Source organism: Nerophis lumbriciformis, linkage group LG01 (assembly GCF_033978685.3).
Source record: "Nerophis lumbriciformis linkage group LG01, RoL_Nlum_v2.1, whole genome shotgun sequence".
Lineage (NCBI taxonomy): Eukaryota > Metazoa > Chordata > Actinopteri > Syngnathiformes > Syngnathidae > Nerophis > Nerophis lumbriciformis.
Genome location: NC_084548.2, coordinates 45,172,091 through 45,187,691, shown reverse-complemented (window position 1 = coordinate 45,187,691; position 15,601 = coordinate 45,172,091). Strand labels below are relative to the sequence as shown.

Sequence of the window (15,601 nt, the reverse complement as noted above, 5' to 3'; positions counted from 1 at the left end):
TTTCCTTTTTGATTTTGCATGAAGGGGGTCAAGGTTAAAATACAGCATCACTGCACTTTTAAATTAGGCTTAAGCTGCCCCAGTGTCACCGCACTTACAATACAGATTAGAAAATATTGTATAGCTGTTATTATATTTGGTGGTTACACCTACACAAAATTAAGTTACTGTATGGAGATTAAAAATACAATATAACAAATTATACTGCACAATAATAAACATATACAACAGACTGATTGTGTTCCAGAAAGACTACCGTACCATCTCTGCTGTAAAAGATTTAAAAACTGAATCATGCATGTAGAAGCCATGAAATATAGCTGTCATTTGCAGCATTCCACGGTGTAAAAGAATCGATGAGCTCCGGTTCCTCCCCATCTTCCTTACCTTCCAGTCCCCCCTCCTCCCCCTCCTCCCTCGCCTCCACACACCCACAGGCTGCGCGACCCCCTCCCCCCTTCCATCATTTTCCCATCTCCTACTCACTCTCCCCTCCGACAAACATGGCTGCGAAATCCGACGGTGCAGCCGTCTCTCCGCGAAACCAAACCCCCCCCGACTGTCCTTCCAGGTCGGACCACCGTCCTCCGCCTCCGCTTCCGCATCGCCTCCCCGCCGAGCAGCGCTACTCCGTGTCGGACTGCTGCTGGACCCTCTGCGCCCTCTTGGTCTTCTTCTCGGACGGGGCCTCCGACCTGTGGCTGGCTGCCGACTACTACCTTCGGAGGGAGTACTGGTGCTTTGCACTGACCCTCGTCTTTGTGGTGCTCCCCTCCGTGGTGGTGCAGGTGTTGAGTTTCCGATGGTTCGCCTACGATTTCACCGACACCCCCGAGAGCGGCACGGCTGCGGCGGCCGTGGTGGCGGCGGGGAGCGACTTCGGTGACAAGGACGGCGGTGCAGAGCGGGGCGCTGGCCGCACCTCCGCGGCGGCTGGGGTGCTGCCTGAGCCGGCCACCGGGGGCTGCTGCAGAGTGCTCATGTGGCTCTTTCAGGTCGTCATTCACATCTTCCAGTTGGCTCAAGTGTGGAGGTAACTACACACCATCTATTTGTGTTTAGAGTCAACACTACATCATGTCTTCTTGTATTGTTTGACGTTTGTGTCCGGCTTTGGAATTGAGTATAGACTCCACCCACCACCATCAGCACACTGACCAGCTTCTAGGTCAACCATCACCCAGGACATTGCATCAACTCATCTCCATCAATGGAGCCACAAATACATGTCCTCGGTCTTGTTGCGTCCCTCATTGGGACTCGGGAGGAAGGCACTTCCTCTTACAAGGCCGAGTAGGTCTGTGGGTCAGCAGCTCGGTCTGATTGGGAGGAATGTGCTGGAGCGCAGGGGTGTCCTGATGGCTTTTGACAGGCTTGAGAGGCTGAAGGAGGCGTTGATGTGAGCTATGGTGGGAGGAAGCTTCAGATGCAAATCAATTGATCATAAGCTGCCCATGTCAGTCTCTCTGTGCTGGACGGCCGGATATCGATTTCCTACTTCCTCCTGGGTGTGTGTGTGTGTCCAGCAGCACATTAAAAAGCTGAATTACCGGTAATGCCATTAAAGCTGCTTTGTGGGTTCCGTTTGTTGCAGTCCGGGCGTGTATGTGTGCGCTCATTTAGAGGATTATACTGTGTTGATATTAGTACATAGCATGGTTTGCATAGGGTGATCGTTTACATTCCTCTTGGAGCAAGCAGGCAACCAGTGTTGGTGTACATCATTGTGACCAGGTAATAAAGTGTAGACATTAGTTTGACATTGAGGTAAATTATACCGTATACAATTTTCTTATATGAATGTGAAGCAGCATGTGTTTGTATTTGGTCACAGAATCCTTTGAAGGATTATTCTAAGGGCAAACCTGCAAATGTCACTCACAGCTCGTTCCAGAGATGGGGGCGTTGCACCCAGGACATTGAGGAATTTAAAAGACAGCAGCTGTTGGATTTTAGGAGAGAAAATGAAAACATCAGCAACATCTGGTAAGAAGCCCCACAGGTAGAAGTAGAGGATAGGGGTCGGAGGTCACCCGACTCTAACTGATCAGAGGAATAATGTCAAGGAAAGCTTGAACCGGCCAAACTGGCCGTCTCCAAGACTAGAGTTACAAAGAATGGGGGTTTTCCGGGAAGCGGTATTTAGTCACTGTGGGCCTAGAGGACATTCAGAAGAGATTTGGCCCATTCCTTCTCTGGGAAACTGCAGTTCCTGTCTGAGGCTCGCTGAAACAAATACAGCGTTTTGTTCGACGATTCCTCTGGCGTCTCCTTGGCTCATCACCCATCACACGACCATCGAATATACAACATCATCACATGTGGACTAGCTTAGCTCTCACAAGATAAAGGCTTGTAGATTGGCCTATGGAATGCAAAATAACAGCCCCATCCGTGGGAAGAGTCTACATGTTTAGGTTAACCCCAGATTTCCACTGGATGCAGAACGGCTGCTGAACGAAACCGCCAAGGAGCAGCACCACCACTGTTGCGGCTCCGTTGTGCAGCCAAATAGCACAGACTTTTACGAGATCTCCGCGCTTAATCATGTGGTAAGGGAAGCTGTAGTAAAGCGAACCTATTCTGTTACTTCCAAAAGAGCATAAGCAAATAAACTGCGTCCTGCCATTAATAACATGTGCTAAATGGCAACACCCAAAACAGTTTTGCTGAGACAAACAACTTTATTTTTTGTAGCAAGCAACAATACAACAGTAACAACATCCCTGGCAAGCGCTCCCCAACAACCACTGCCCTGCTTTCCCGGTCCCTGTATCAGCTGGTGTTTGACACAGGCCCCAAAATCACCACATAGCTGCACAGGATCAATTTAAGTGGACCCCGACTTAAACAAGTTGAAAAACTTATCCGGGTGTTACCATTTAGTGGTCAATTGAACGGAATATGTACATCACTGTGCAACCTACTAATAAAAGTCTCAATCAATCAATCAAAGGATATGCCTGTATAAAATTATTTAATTTGGGGGCCTCCAGAACCAGCATGTGCTCATCCATTTGTGTCAACGAGGTGAAATTACACCTGAAAACCTGTGACAAGTTGACTTCATGTCCGTCGCCGCCCATTAGGATGTTTCAAAGTGTAAAATACTATACACCTTAAAAACGGAGTACTGTATATATATATATATATATATATATATATATATATATATATATATATATATATAGATAATTGTTGTGTTTGTGCATGACTTCCTGTCCAACACAAGCACATTTTAGCTACATTGAATGGATTTCTTACTGCGACCGGCAAATATAGAAGCTCTGCGTATATTTAGAGCTTAAATGCAGAACGTCAACAGCGTGTCGGTGACTTTCCGCAGGCGGTGGAAACGGACGCATAGACTTGAATAAAAATGGAAACAGTCCGGCGCAGTGTGGGTGCCGATCCGCCGCCGTTTCGCATCCAGTGGAAATCCGGGGTAATGGCCTATGTGTAGGGAAGACGTACACACACACCATCAGGCCTTTACATGGTCAGGATGGAGTCAACTTCCTCAGCACAAACTCATTGATTGATTGATTGGGACTTTTATTAGTAGGTTGCACAGTGAAGTACATATTCCGTACAATTGACCACTAAATGGTAACACCCGAATAACTTTTTCAACTTGTTTAAGTCGGGGTCCACTTAAATTGATTCATGATACAGATATATACTATCATATATACTATCATCATAATACAGTCATCACACAAGATAATCATCAGGGTGTATACATTGATTTATTTACATTATTTACAATTCGGGGTGTGGAGGGGTGTGTGTGTGTGTGGGGGGGTTAGGTTTGGTTGTTATCATCAGTCATCAACAATTGAGAACAGAGAAATGGATATTGAAACAGTGTAGGTCTGACTTGGTAGGATATGTACAGCAAGTAGTAGACATAGAGAGAGAGAGAGATCAGAAGGCATAAGAAAAGTATCTGCATTTGATTGTTTACATTTGATTATTAACAATCCGGGGAGGGTGTTAGTTTAGGGTTGAAGTTGCCTGGAGGTGTACTTTTATTGCGGTTTTGAAGGAGGATCGAGATGCCCTTTCTTTTATACCTGTTGGGAGCGCATTCTACATTGATGTGGCATAGAAAGCGAATGAGTTAAGACCTTTGTTAGATCGGAATCTGGGTTTAACGTGGTTAGTAGAGCTCTCCCTGGTGTTGTGGTTATGGCGGTCATTTACGTTAAGGAAGTAGTTTGACATGTACTTCGGTATCAGGGAGGTGTAGCGGATTTTATAGACTAGGCTCAGTGCAAGTTGTTTTACTCTGTCCTCCACCCTGAGCCAGCCCACTTTGGAGAAGTGGGTAGGAATGAGGTGGGATCTGGGGTGGAGGTCTAGAAGTAATCTGACTAGCTTGTTCTGGGATGTTTGGAATCTAGATTTGAGGGTTTTGGAGGTGCTAGGGTACCAGGAGGTGCATGCGTAATCGAAAAAGGGTTGAACGAGAGTCCCCGCCAGAACCCTCATGGTGCTTTTGTTGACCAGAGAGGAGATTCTATAGAGAAATCTCGTTCGTTGGTTGACCTTTTTGATTACCTTGGTTGCCATTTTATCACAGGAAAGATAACCTAATGATGTCATCTCAACAACTTGAGATGACATCATGAGGTTCTGTAGAAACTGGTTGCTTGGCTGCTCCAAGGAAGGAAATAGACATCTTTGGGATAGGCCACCCCCTGGTAATGCAGGACCCCTAAGTGACCCTTGCTTGTCAATAAAGTAAGCTTTGGTTTAATGATGCGGCACCGCTGTCTCCTTTGATCCAGTCACACAGCCAAGTCGTCCTCCGGTTCGGAGGAGAGTGACAATACGCATCAATTTCTTCCTGTTTTAGCTGTTAACTGAAGAATGATCCGTCATTGGTGCGCTGGCAGGTGAAGTGTCTGCAGGATCCAGTCAGTGAGGTGCATTTGACCTTTGTGCAGCAGGAAGTAGAACAACCGAAGGTTACGCAAACCCCATCATGGTTCACCGAGCTTGTCGACATCTTCTGATGCATCTCCCTTAAGCGATAAGACGTTTATAGCTTCACACACAGAAGGTGTGCTTGGCTCAAACATGAGACCACCATATCTGGAGAGAAAACACATTTGTGCTGAACTGTGTTTACATAAAGGCCTGTGTGTCTCCCACATGTTAGTAACGAAAGGTCACCATAGCAGCAGCGGTGTGTGTGTGTGTGTGTGTGTGTGTGGGGGGGGGGGGGTCCATGTCAACAAGGGATTTACACTGAGCTGTGTTTGCCTAATATTCAATCTCCAATCTGGACTGAGTGCATTTATTTGTTTCCTCGCTGCAGCCATCTGACAGAGTTGATTTGAAGCGCAGAACATCTCTACATGTTCCCTTTTTTAATGTCGCTGTTCAAACTCAAAACAGTCGCAATCTCTTTGCGGCACACAAGTCAAACTTTCATCTCCATAAGGAATATGTTAAACATCACTTCCAGCCAGGTGTGACCAAATTGTGGCTCGGGGTCCATTTGCGCACATTCTAAAAATACTATTACAAAAAAACAGATACAATTTAGAAAAAGAGAGCAAATAGGAGTGTAGTAACGGGGGGAAAAGTCTAATTGGTGACGTTTAAAACTAGTAATGCAAAATGTTTTATTAAGCAGATACCGATACAGATAACTTCTGCTTTTCAATAATAATACAGACTAACCCATTTGTAGCTATGATTTTTTATATGTAGATTTTAATCTAGTTTGTGCTCAACTTTCTTTGAGGCCGCTAATTTATCAGCGCAGATGTCTTCTTAGGCTTTGAAAACACTGTTGTAGCGATGTGGGCATTTCAGGTTGCTGAATAGATTTAATGTGTAGAGTTGTTGAGTTGAGTTTGAGTTTATTTGGAACATGCATGCATACAACATTATACATCACCATTTCCATTTTCTCTATTCAACATGTTCGAAAAGGAATAGGAAGAAGCAGAGCTCATTTAATCCTACCCCTTTTCCTTTACATAGCAGTTGCTAAAACTTTTGTTCCCTTCCTGTTCTCAATTTTTTCACAATATACCACATAAGTAATAACAATAAAAATAAATAATACTTGGTGAAGTAAGTTATATTTTATATGGTGAGATGAGTAAGATTATCTTGAAACAGAATGGATGGATTAAATAAATTCAGAATGTTTATCATGGTTCTTCTTCTTTCTACTTTGTAAACACTTTTAAGTTTGAAGAGTTTCTTGAAGTGGATCATATTAGTACATTGTTTGATTTATTTGCTTAATCCATTCCATAATTTAATTCCACATACTGATATACTGAAGGTCTTAAGTAGAGATGTCCGATAAATGCGTTAAAATGTAATATCGGAAATTGTCGGTATCGTTTTTTTATTATCGGTATCGTTTTTATTTATTTTTTTATTTTTTTAATTAAATCAACATAAAAAAACACAAGATACACTTACAATTAGTGCACCAACCCAAAAAACCTCCCTCCCCCATTTACACTCATTCACACTCATTCACACAAAAGGGTTGTTTCTTTCTGTTATTAATATTCTGGTTCCTACATTATATATCAATATATATCAATACAGTCTGCAAGGGATACAGTCTGTAAGCACACATGATTGTGCGTGCTGCTGGTCCACTAATAGTACTAACCTTTAACAGTTAATTTTACTCATTTTCATTAATTACTAGTTTCTATGTAATTGTTTTTATATTGTTTTACTTTCTTTTTTATTCAAGAAAATGTTTTTAATTTATTTATCTTATTTTATTATATATATTTTTTTTTTAAAGTACCTTATCTTCACCATACCTGGTTGTCCAAATTAGGCATAATAATGTGTTAATTCCACGACTGTATATATCGGTTGATATCGGCATCGGTAATTAAAGAGTTGGACAATATCGGGATATCGGCAAAAAGCCATTATCGGACATCCCTAGTCTTAAGTGTTGTGTATGCGTACAAATGTTTTAAATTACATTTTTTTCGGAGATTATATTTCTCCTCTTTTGTTGAGAATTATTGTTGTACATTCTTGGGTAGCAGATTAGTTTGCTTTATGCTTTTTGCAAATTCACTATGTTGTGGAATTTCAGCATTTTTAATTCAATAAATATAGGGTTTGAATGTTCTCTATATCCAACATTATGTATTATTCTAACTGATCTTTTTTGTAACATTGTTAATGAATGAAGTGTACTTTTGTAGTTATTTCCCCACAATAACTCAGATATGGTAACACTCGCGAGCAGTAGAGAATAAGGAGTGATTTTTGGTCTAGAACATGTTTTGCTTTATTCATTATTGACGTGTTTCTTGCTTCTTTATGTTGTATATTTTTTACATGAGATTTCCAGTTCAATTTATCATCAATCGTTATACCTACAAATTTGGTTTCATTTACTCTTTCAATTTCTACTCCGTCTATTTGTATTTGTGTTTGACATTCTCTTCTACTGTTACCAAATAGCATTATTTTAGTTTTACTGAGATTCAAAGATAGTCTGTGTTGAAGCGTGATGGTTTTATTCCCTACTCATAGAATGTTTGCAGAACATTTGGTGCAAAAAGCACGCAAAATGTCTTTCTGTGAAACAATGAAGAAGTCCCAAATGATCAACGGCATGTTTGTTGGTGTGACGGCATAATCCCTCATGTGTTTATCAAGCACCCCCACTTAGTACACAAATCTGACATGCAGGCTGTTTTGAAAAAAACATATATTCTGTTGGCTTTGAAAATGAAATGTATCAAAACGACCCGTGCATTCTTTGATTTTTCAGTGTGCGACACTTTAGTGGAAAAAGTTTGGACACCCCTACTTTAGGCAACTGTAGCAAATGACATGATATGAATTTGTCGCCCATTTGATGCCCAGGTACGTCCGAGCCCTCTATTTGGGCGTGCAGAGCCGCTGGCACAGGGAGCCCGAGCGCCGTCACTACTACTGGCGCATGATGTTTGAGAGCGCCGACATCAGTATCCTGCGTTTGCTCGAGTCCTTCCTGAAGAGCGCCCCACAGCTGGTGCTGCAGCTCTCCATCATGATACTAGCCGGTCAGGTGCTGCCTCTTCAGGGTGAGTGTCCTCACAAGACCATCTGTCATTCCGTGCAATGCACGGGGACCACTAGTCCAGTTTTTCATACACTACATTTTGGAATACTGTATGATATGGGAACTTCCGTTTTTTAGTGCTAGACTGCTTCATCCCAAGTGCAGGACTAATGGACTAAAAAGGTTATTTGTCCCACACACCATCAAAATGTACAACTCCTCTCTGGGGGGGAGGAGGGGTACTAGGATGACAGGGGACACACAAAAATAACAATACTGAAATAAACTGCAACACAAAACAGTGCAATACATTTTAAAGGTGCAATAGACACATATAATCGACAGAATTACCGTTTTTATTCATTTTTATTTATTTCATAACATGGTCACTATTGCCTAGTTTCTCTTGTTATATTCTTATTTTTACTGTTATATTTTTATTCTTATAGTTTTTATTTTTATTTGTATTGTTATATTTTCTATTTTATTTCCATTTATACCTCCATTATTTACTTTTTAAATTATATATCAATTCTGTACACTGCTGCTGAAATTTTAATTTTCCTGAAGGAATCAATAAAGTACTATCCATCCATCCATCCATCCATCCATCCATCCACCGAACCATATATCTATCTATCTATCTATCTATCTATCTATCTATCTATCTATCTATCTATGTAATACTATAAAAGGAATAGGTCTCTGGAGTGAATGTGATATACAGTGGAAATTTGATATAAGAACTTAATTGGTTTTTGGACAGGGTTTGTAAATAGGAAATATTTTATACTGAAGCACATTTCTTAATAAGAAACAATGTAAACATGAATAGTGAGTCGCAACCTCAACAAAAGTCCATATTTTTGTAAAAGTTTCTATATTTTGAACACAATATAAAATGCTATACAGTTCTGTATAGGAAACAAACATAACAAAGGGGTGATGGATCAACTTTCTATTCCATAACCAAGTCAAAACACAAACATCTCCACAGAGGCCAACTGTTAAATTATTTAATTTTTTTTTTGCATGTTTTGATCATTCATAGTACATACATTATTTTACAAAAGTGACGACTCGCCTCACTCAAATTTCAGCAACCATTTTGTATAGAGTGGTACCTCAGTTCTCATTAGTCCTGTATTTCCTTCCAAAATGTCAAACGAACACCGAAGAATACGAAAACCTGAAGCAATATTTTCCTAAAAGAATGACACAAATCCAATCGATTAATTCCATGAATTGAAATTTTTTCAAGAATAATTAAAGTACATGCAGAAAACAATGGCAAATACATATAAACGATGAGTGAAATACATACATGAAAATGTAACATAATTTTTACCTAGGTTAAAAACTGTTGTTGGCAAATACAGAGACTTTGTCTGTGTTAGTTAACAAAGAACTACAGTGATGGCGTCATAATGAGGTATAACCTAATCCAGAAAAAGTGGCTTGAAAAGATCAATTACAATGGTTGCTGAAATATAACTGGGTTATACAAATGTGAGGGGTGGACTCACTTTTGTGAAGTGTATTTGTTGTTTAGCAGGTTGGTTCATGCAGGATGACGTATAAAATGGTACACATGGGTTGTTACTGACATTCTGTATGACAAAGCTAAACATGTATTCAATCTGTATTCATCTTTATCCAGATCTGCACCAATATCAAATGGGTTCTATGCCAACCCCAACCCAAAGTAGAAATGAAAACAGTTAAGTATTTTTTGCGTCACTAAAACTAACCAACTAACCCACAGACAACTAAAGGTGATCTCATCAGTGTTGATTTTGACAGCAGATTTTGTATTTCGTTTCTTTTGACGAAAATTTATTTTTGTTTTAGTCAATTAAATTTCACAACATTTTAGTCAACACAAATTATAGTAAATTTTTTGGACTATAATTGAAAGTATAAAATATTGTTTAATTGAAAGTACTTTTTTTTTAGGCTACCTGCAAAAGCAGTATGAGTTTATGGTCAGGAATGTTATAGTTTGTCATTTTTTGTCAAAAGATATGTCGTAGGCATTTTTTCATTTTGTATTTCAGCTTCATAGAGTTTGTCAAGCAGATTGTGTATTTTAGTTAGCTTTCTACGCAGTGTTACTATCACTTGAATAAAGTCCTCATCTTTAAAAGTATTAAGAGGTAATCCAGTTTAGTAATCATTTTGTCAGGAGTGTCCAAAAATGTTCCACCGAGGGCCGCATACTAAAAAATCCAAGTATGCTGGGGCAATTTGGACACCCCTTATCTTATTAGTGAGTTATTAGTATAAAAACAAAAATTAAGACTTTTCTTTTTTGTGTAAACCAAGCAAAGCATACTAGTATAGTAGTTCACATAGTAACAGTAATAGAAGTAATTTGATAGTATCAGCTTTGGCCAACTTACAGTTGTGTAGATAAGTAAAGTTGAAGTACCAATGATTGTCACACACACACACTCGGTGTGGTGAAATTTGTCCTCTGCATTTGACCCATCCCCTTGTTCACCCCCTGGGAGGTGAGGGGAGCAGTGAGCAGCAGTGGTGGTCACGCCCGGGAATCATTTTGGTGATTTAACCCCCAATTCCAACCCTTGATGCTGAGTGCCAAGCAGGGAGGTAGTGCGTCCCATTTTTATAGTCTTTGGTATCTCAGAGCGGACACTCTAACCACAAGACCACTGAGTAGGTCACAATGACTCGCCTGCTGATTGCATCAGAAGTAAAATGTGTCTAAAAATGTTATATTATTATTATTTGTTAAAAAAAAAAAAAAAAAGGGAAACGTGTCCTCTTCATTTGGTAAATGCTTGCAGTTATTGTTTTAGCGGTGATAAACCCAACTTCCCTATCTCTCAAAGAAAATGATCTGATTGGATCTCCTTTGTAAGTCTGACTGGACATTATACGAACTTGTCCCAGTCATGTACAAGACAAAATTGAATATGATTCGATTTTGTGTTTTTCTCCCAAATTCTTTGTCTTGCTTGTGTTTGTTAACTAAATGGAATGATTGTCTAAATCAACGTCAATTTTTAAAATTAGCTATAGTCTTATTGTAGTTAGAGGAAAATATGTAGTTGCTGAAAATGACAATGAAATTAACAACATTAACATTGGATCACAGTACAACCTGTGCTCATGTTTTAGTTATGGGGACAAAACGCTGCTTTCATCACTACTAAATCTTCACTCGTTCGCACCTTGCTTTGCTCAACTCCCACAGGACTTTCAGCGTCCGCCTCCCTGATGTCCCTGGCCTGGATGATCGCCTCCTATCAGAAAGTCTTGAGGGACTCCAGAGACGATAAGCTCCCCATGACCTACAAGGCAGTCGTCGTTCAGATCCTGTGGCATCTCTTCACCATCGGGGCCCGCGCGCTGGCCTTCGCCCTCTTCGCCTCCGTGTTCCAGCTTTACTTTGGCATCTTCATCGTGGCCCACTGGTGCATCATGACTTTCTGGATCATTCAAGGCGAGACGGACTTCTGCATGTCCAAGTGGGAGGAGATCATCTATAACATGATGGTGGGCATCGTGTACGTCTTCTGCTGGTTCAGCGTGAGGGAGGGCCGCACTCGCTGCAGGATGCTCACCTACAATCTGACCGTGTTCGTGGAGAACATAGCCCTCGCCGCCACCTGGTATCTGTACCGCGGCACACATACCTCAGACTTCTACGCCGTTGTTATGGTGTGTGTGGTGGCCAGCAGCTACGCTCTGGGCACCTTCTTCATGTTTGTTTATTACTGTCTGCTGCACCCTGACGGCCCCGTCTCAGGCTGGGGCTACATGTCTGAGAAGGAGGTGGCGGCGGAGGCGCTGGTGTCCCCGACCGCCAGCCTCCCCCCTGAGCTGGTGAGCAGCCCACCCAGGACCCTGCAGAGAACTAAAGACAGAGAGCAGGGGTCTGGGATGGACGGGGACGTGTTCCTAGTGCGAACACTTCGGGGAAGACGGGCCCCAGCGCCCCACCCTACACCAGGGACAGAAGGGCCCGTCATCCGAATAGACCTGCCCAGGAAGAGTTACCCCGCCTGGGACGCTCACTACATCGACCGCAGGCTGCGCAAAACAATCCTGGTGCTGGAGAGCGTGGCGCCGGTTGCTCCGAGGATTCAGTACCGCTGCCTGGGCACGCCCAAAGAAGTGATGGAGTACGAGACCACCGTGTGATGGTGACCTTTCATCTCCATGACGACTGCCAAGCAGTGGAGACAAATAATGGGAGTGTTTTTTTGGTTTTTTTTTGCAAATGCAAATATGTTGTGGGATGGTGTTGCATACAGTCGCGATCAAAAGTGGACATACACTTGTAAAGAAGATAATGTCATGGCTGTCTAGAGTTTCCAATAATTTCTACAACTCTTATTTTTTTGTGATAGAGTGATTGGAGCAAATACTTGTTGGTCACAAAAAACATTCATGAAGTTTGGTTCTTTTATGAATTTATTATGGGTTTACTGAAAATGTGACCAAATCTGCTGGGTCAAAAGTATACGGACAGCAATGTTAATATTTGGTTACATGTCCCTTAGCAAGTTTCACTGCAATAAGGCGCTTTTGGTAGCCATCCACGAGCTTCTGGTTCAATTTTTGACCACTCCTCTTGACACAATTGGTGCAGTTCAGCTAAATTTGTTGGTTTTCTGACATGGACTCGTTTCTTCAGCATTGTCCACATGTTTAAGTCAGGACTTTGGGAAGGCCATTCTAAAACCTTCATTCTAGCCTGATTTAGTCAATTCTTTACCACTTTTGACATGTGTTTGGGGTCTTTTTTTTCTTTTTTTCTTTTTTCTTCGATAATGAGTTTCAAGTTTATTCACAATACCATATAACAATTACAATAGTAGTGAATATCATCATTTAAAGATGTTGGTACGTGAAAGGGTCCCCCAAATAAGCTAGAAGAAGCTTTTGACAGGGGGTCCAGAGGACGGTATATACATGGAATGATGAAACATGGTAGCAAGCACAACAACAAAAAACAAAACAAAAAAAAACAACGCTATATGATTAACACAAGATAATAGTACTAAAGCAAGCATACACATACATACATACATTCATTCAACCATGCAAAACCCAACAGTAGTCTACCCCACATGAGGCATTAAATATAGGTGGTTAATAGGTAAGTTTTCAGTTTCTTTTTGAAGTTGGAGAATGGATACAGCATCTTGAGGCTCTCATTAAGCCGGTTCCAAATCTTTGGTCCCCTGCATACAACACTTCGAGCGGTACAAGCCAGTAAACGATGTTTCCCTGATATCAGATCTAAGTTACGAGTGTTGTGGGCATGCTGGGGATGGTAGATAGGAACCAAGCTACAGAGCCTAAGATTCAGCCTGTAAATGACTTGATAGGTTAAACAAGCATTTTGATAAATATTGAACTCTGTCAGTCTTAAGAGATGATAATTATGGAATAGATGTCGAGTGGGGGCATTAAACTTGGACCATGACAGGGCCCGTATGATTTTCTTTTGCATGGATTCTAATTTGTGAAGGTAGGTAGGGAAGGTGTTACACCAGATGACATTACAGTAGTTTAGATGTGGTTCAAAGAGAGTTTTATATAGGGTGAGTAGAGCATAAAGAGGAAGATAATGACGAAGGTGAAAGAACAGGCCAACATATTTGGATAATTTGTTTAACAAAAAATTGGGTGTTCCTATTGGAACACCCAACTTCCAGGCTGATGATTTTAGGTTGTCCTGAAGAATTTGGAGGTAATCCTCCTTTTTCATTGTCCCATTTACTCTCTGTAAAGCACCAGTTCTATTGGCAGCAAAACAAGCCCAGAGCACAATACTACCACCACCATGAAAAGGCCTCACCTTTTCTCCTCCAAACATATTGCTGGGTATTGTGGTCAAACAGCTCAATTTTTTGTTTCATCTGACCAGATAACTTTCCTCCAGAAAGTCTTATCTTTGTCCATGTGATGTCAAAAAAATAAGAGTTGTAGAAATGATTGGAAACTCAAGACAGCCATGACATTATGTTCTTGACAAGTGCATGTCAACTTTTCATCGGGACTGTACTTACTGTAGTTTTCTGTATCACTACTCAGGTTAGGGTGACAGTAACAAAGCCAGTTAAGAGAGAAGCACAGTGTCAGAACTTCGGTCACGAGGCAGCGACTCCTCCTCAGTAAGGACACGTCTTCAACATGTCTGACAACCAACAGCAGCTACAAAGTGAGTCACTGCGCTTTTAAAGCCGACTCACTCACCGTTTCAAATACCACGCCAGTAGTCATCCTTCTCCAAAGCTGCTCGCTCATGTTGAAGGAGTCTCTAAAAAAAAAAATGCTGCTTCCAAATGTGGTGTTTTCAAAGCAACATCAGAATTGAATGTTTAAACAAACAAACAAAAAACAGTAGAAAAGGTGCGTGTTTGTGACGAGGCTTGAGGATAGAAAACATTCCTGTGTCATTGTTTGTTAAAACCAGAACAATTCAAACCTTAGTCGTGAAAAGAAGCATATTCTTGAAGAATGTGTCCACTGAATGGGAGCTCCTGTATGTGACAAGGAGGAGGAAGTTGTAGCCGTCTCTACTTGTTCTGTATCCATATTTTGTTGTGCGAGTAATGTAAAGAAAACTCTTAGCTGCAGAGACGAGCATTGACTTTATTGATGGTAACGGCATGTATCTTTCATCAGGGTTCTTTTTTCCCCCCCCCCAGCGGAAAATGTGTGTATTTGTGTGTGTGTGGAAAAAACATTTAATTTCAAGAGGTGTCACTGAGTGGGTGGGAAGAAAAGGCAGTTTTGTTGTAAACACTGTCCAGACACAAATATAGATGATAAACAGCCCATTCAGCACCTTTTACAACCCTAAGGGAGACATCTATCTGGATGACAATGGTGCTAACTCAACCTGTCATGTATCAACCACACAGTGTCACGTCAGATAAGCCTGGAAAGAACTGTACCTCAAATGCAACGCAAGAATCAAAACGCCTTAAACTGGTCACACCAGACTGTTGCGAGACAAAAGCTAAAGGAGAAGCTGTCATGAAGTCACTGTTGCCGGAATAAAGCGCAATGTGTTTACCTGACATGTGCTGCCTTTTTTTTTTTAATACATGTACGACCCCTGGAAAATATGATGGAATCACCAGACTTGGACGCTGTTCATTTAGTTGTTGGATTGCTGATAACAGACATGACACAAAACTATAGTCATTTCAAATGGCAACTTTCTGGCTTTAAGAAACACTGAAATAAATCAAGAAAATACATTGTGGTAGTCTGTAACAGTTTCATTCACGTTTGACCAGTGTTGTAACGCGTTACTGTAACGCCGTTAGTTTCGGCGGTAACTAGTAATCTAACGCGTTATTTTTTTATATTCAGTAACTCCGTTACCGTTACTACATGATGCGTTACTGCGTTATATTACGTTACTTTTTATGTAGTATAAAGTGTGTTTTATCGGAGGGCTGCTGTGTCATCGTTCTGATTCTTCTTGTGTCACAAGCCGGAGAAGAGAGAGAGACATGCGCTCTGTGTGGGTGTGTCTGAGTGTGAGTGTGG

General features: G+C 41.2%; 1 protein-coding gene across 2 annotated transcripts; it reads left to right on the top strand.

Moving 5' to 3' along the window:
- The first annotated feature begins 102 nt into the window (after positions 1-102).
- xkr7a (XK related 7a) lies at positions 103-15,115 on the top strand. 2 transcript variants are annotated; one of them, XM_061983824.1, is made up of 4 exons: positions 103-1,033; positions 7,882-8,081; positions 9,720-9,779; positions 11,280-15,115. In XM_061983824.1, exons 1-4 carry the CDS (start codon positions 357-359, stop codon positions 12,227-12,229), a joined length of 1,887 nt encoding a protein of 628 aa, XP_061839808.1. In that variant the 5' UTR covers positions 103-356; the 3' UTR covers positions 12,230-15,115. The 2 variants fall into 2 exon arrangements, with proteins under 2 accessions (XP_061839808.1, XP_061839818.1); XM_061983834.1 differs by lacking the exon at positions 9,720-9,779.
- Positions 15,116-15,601: the final 486 nt, after the last annotated feature.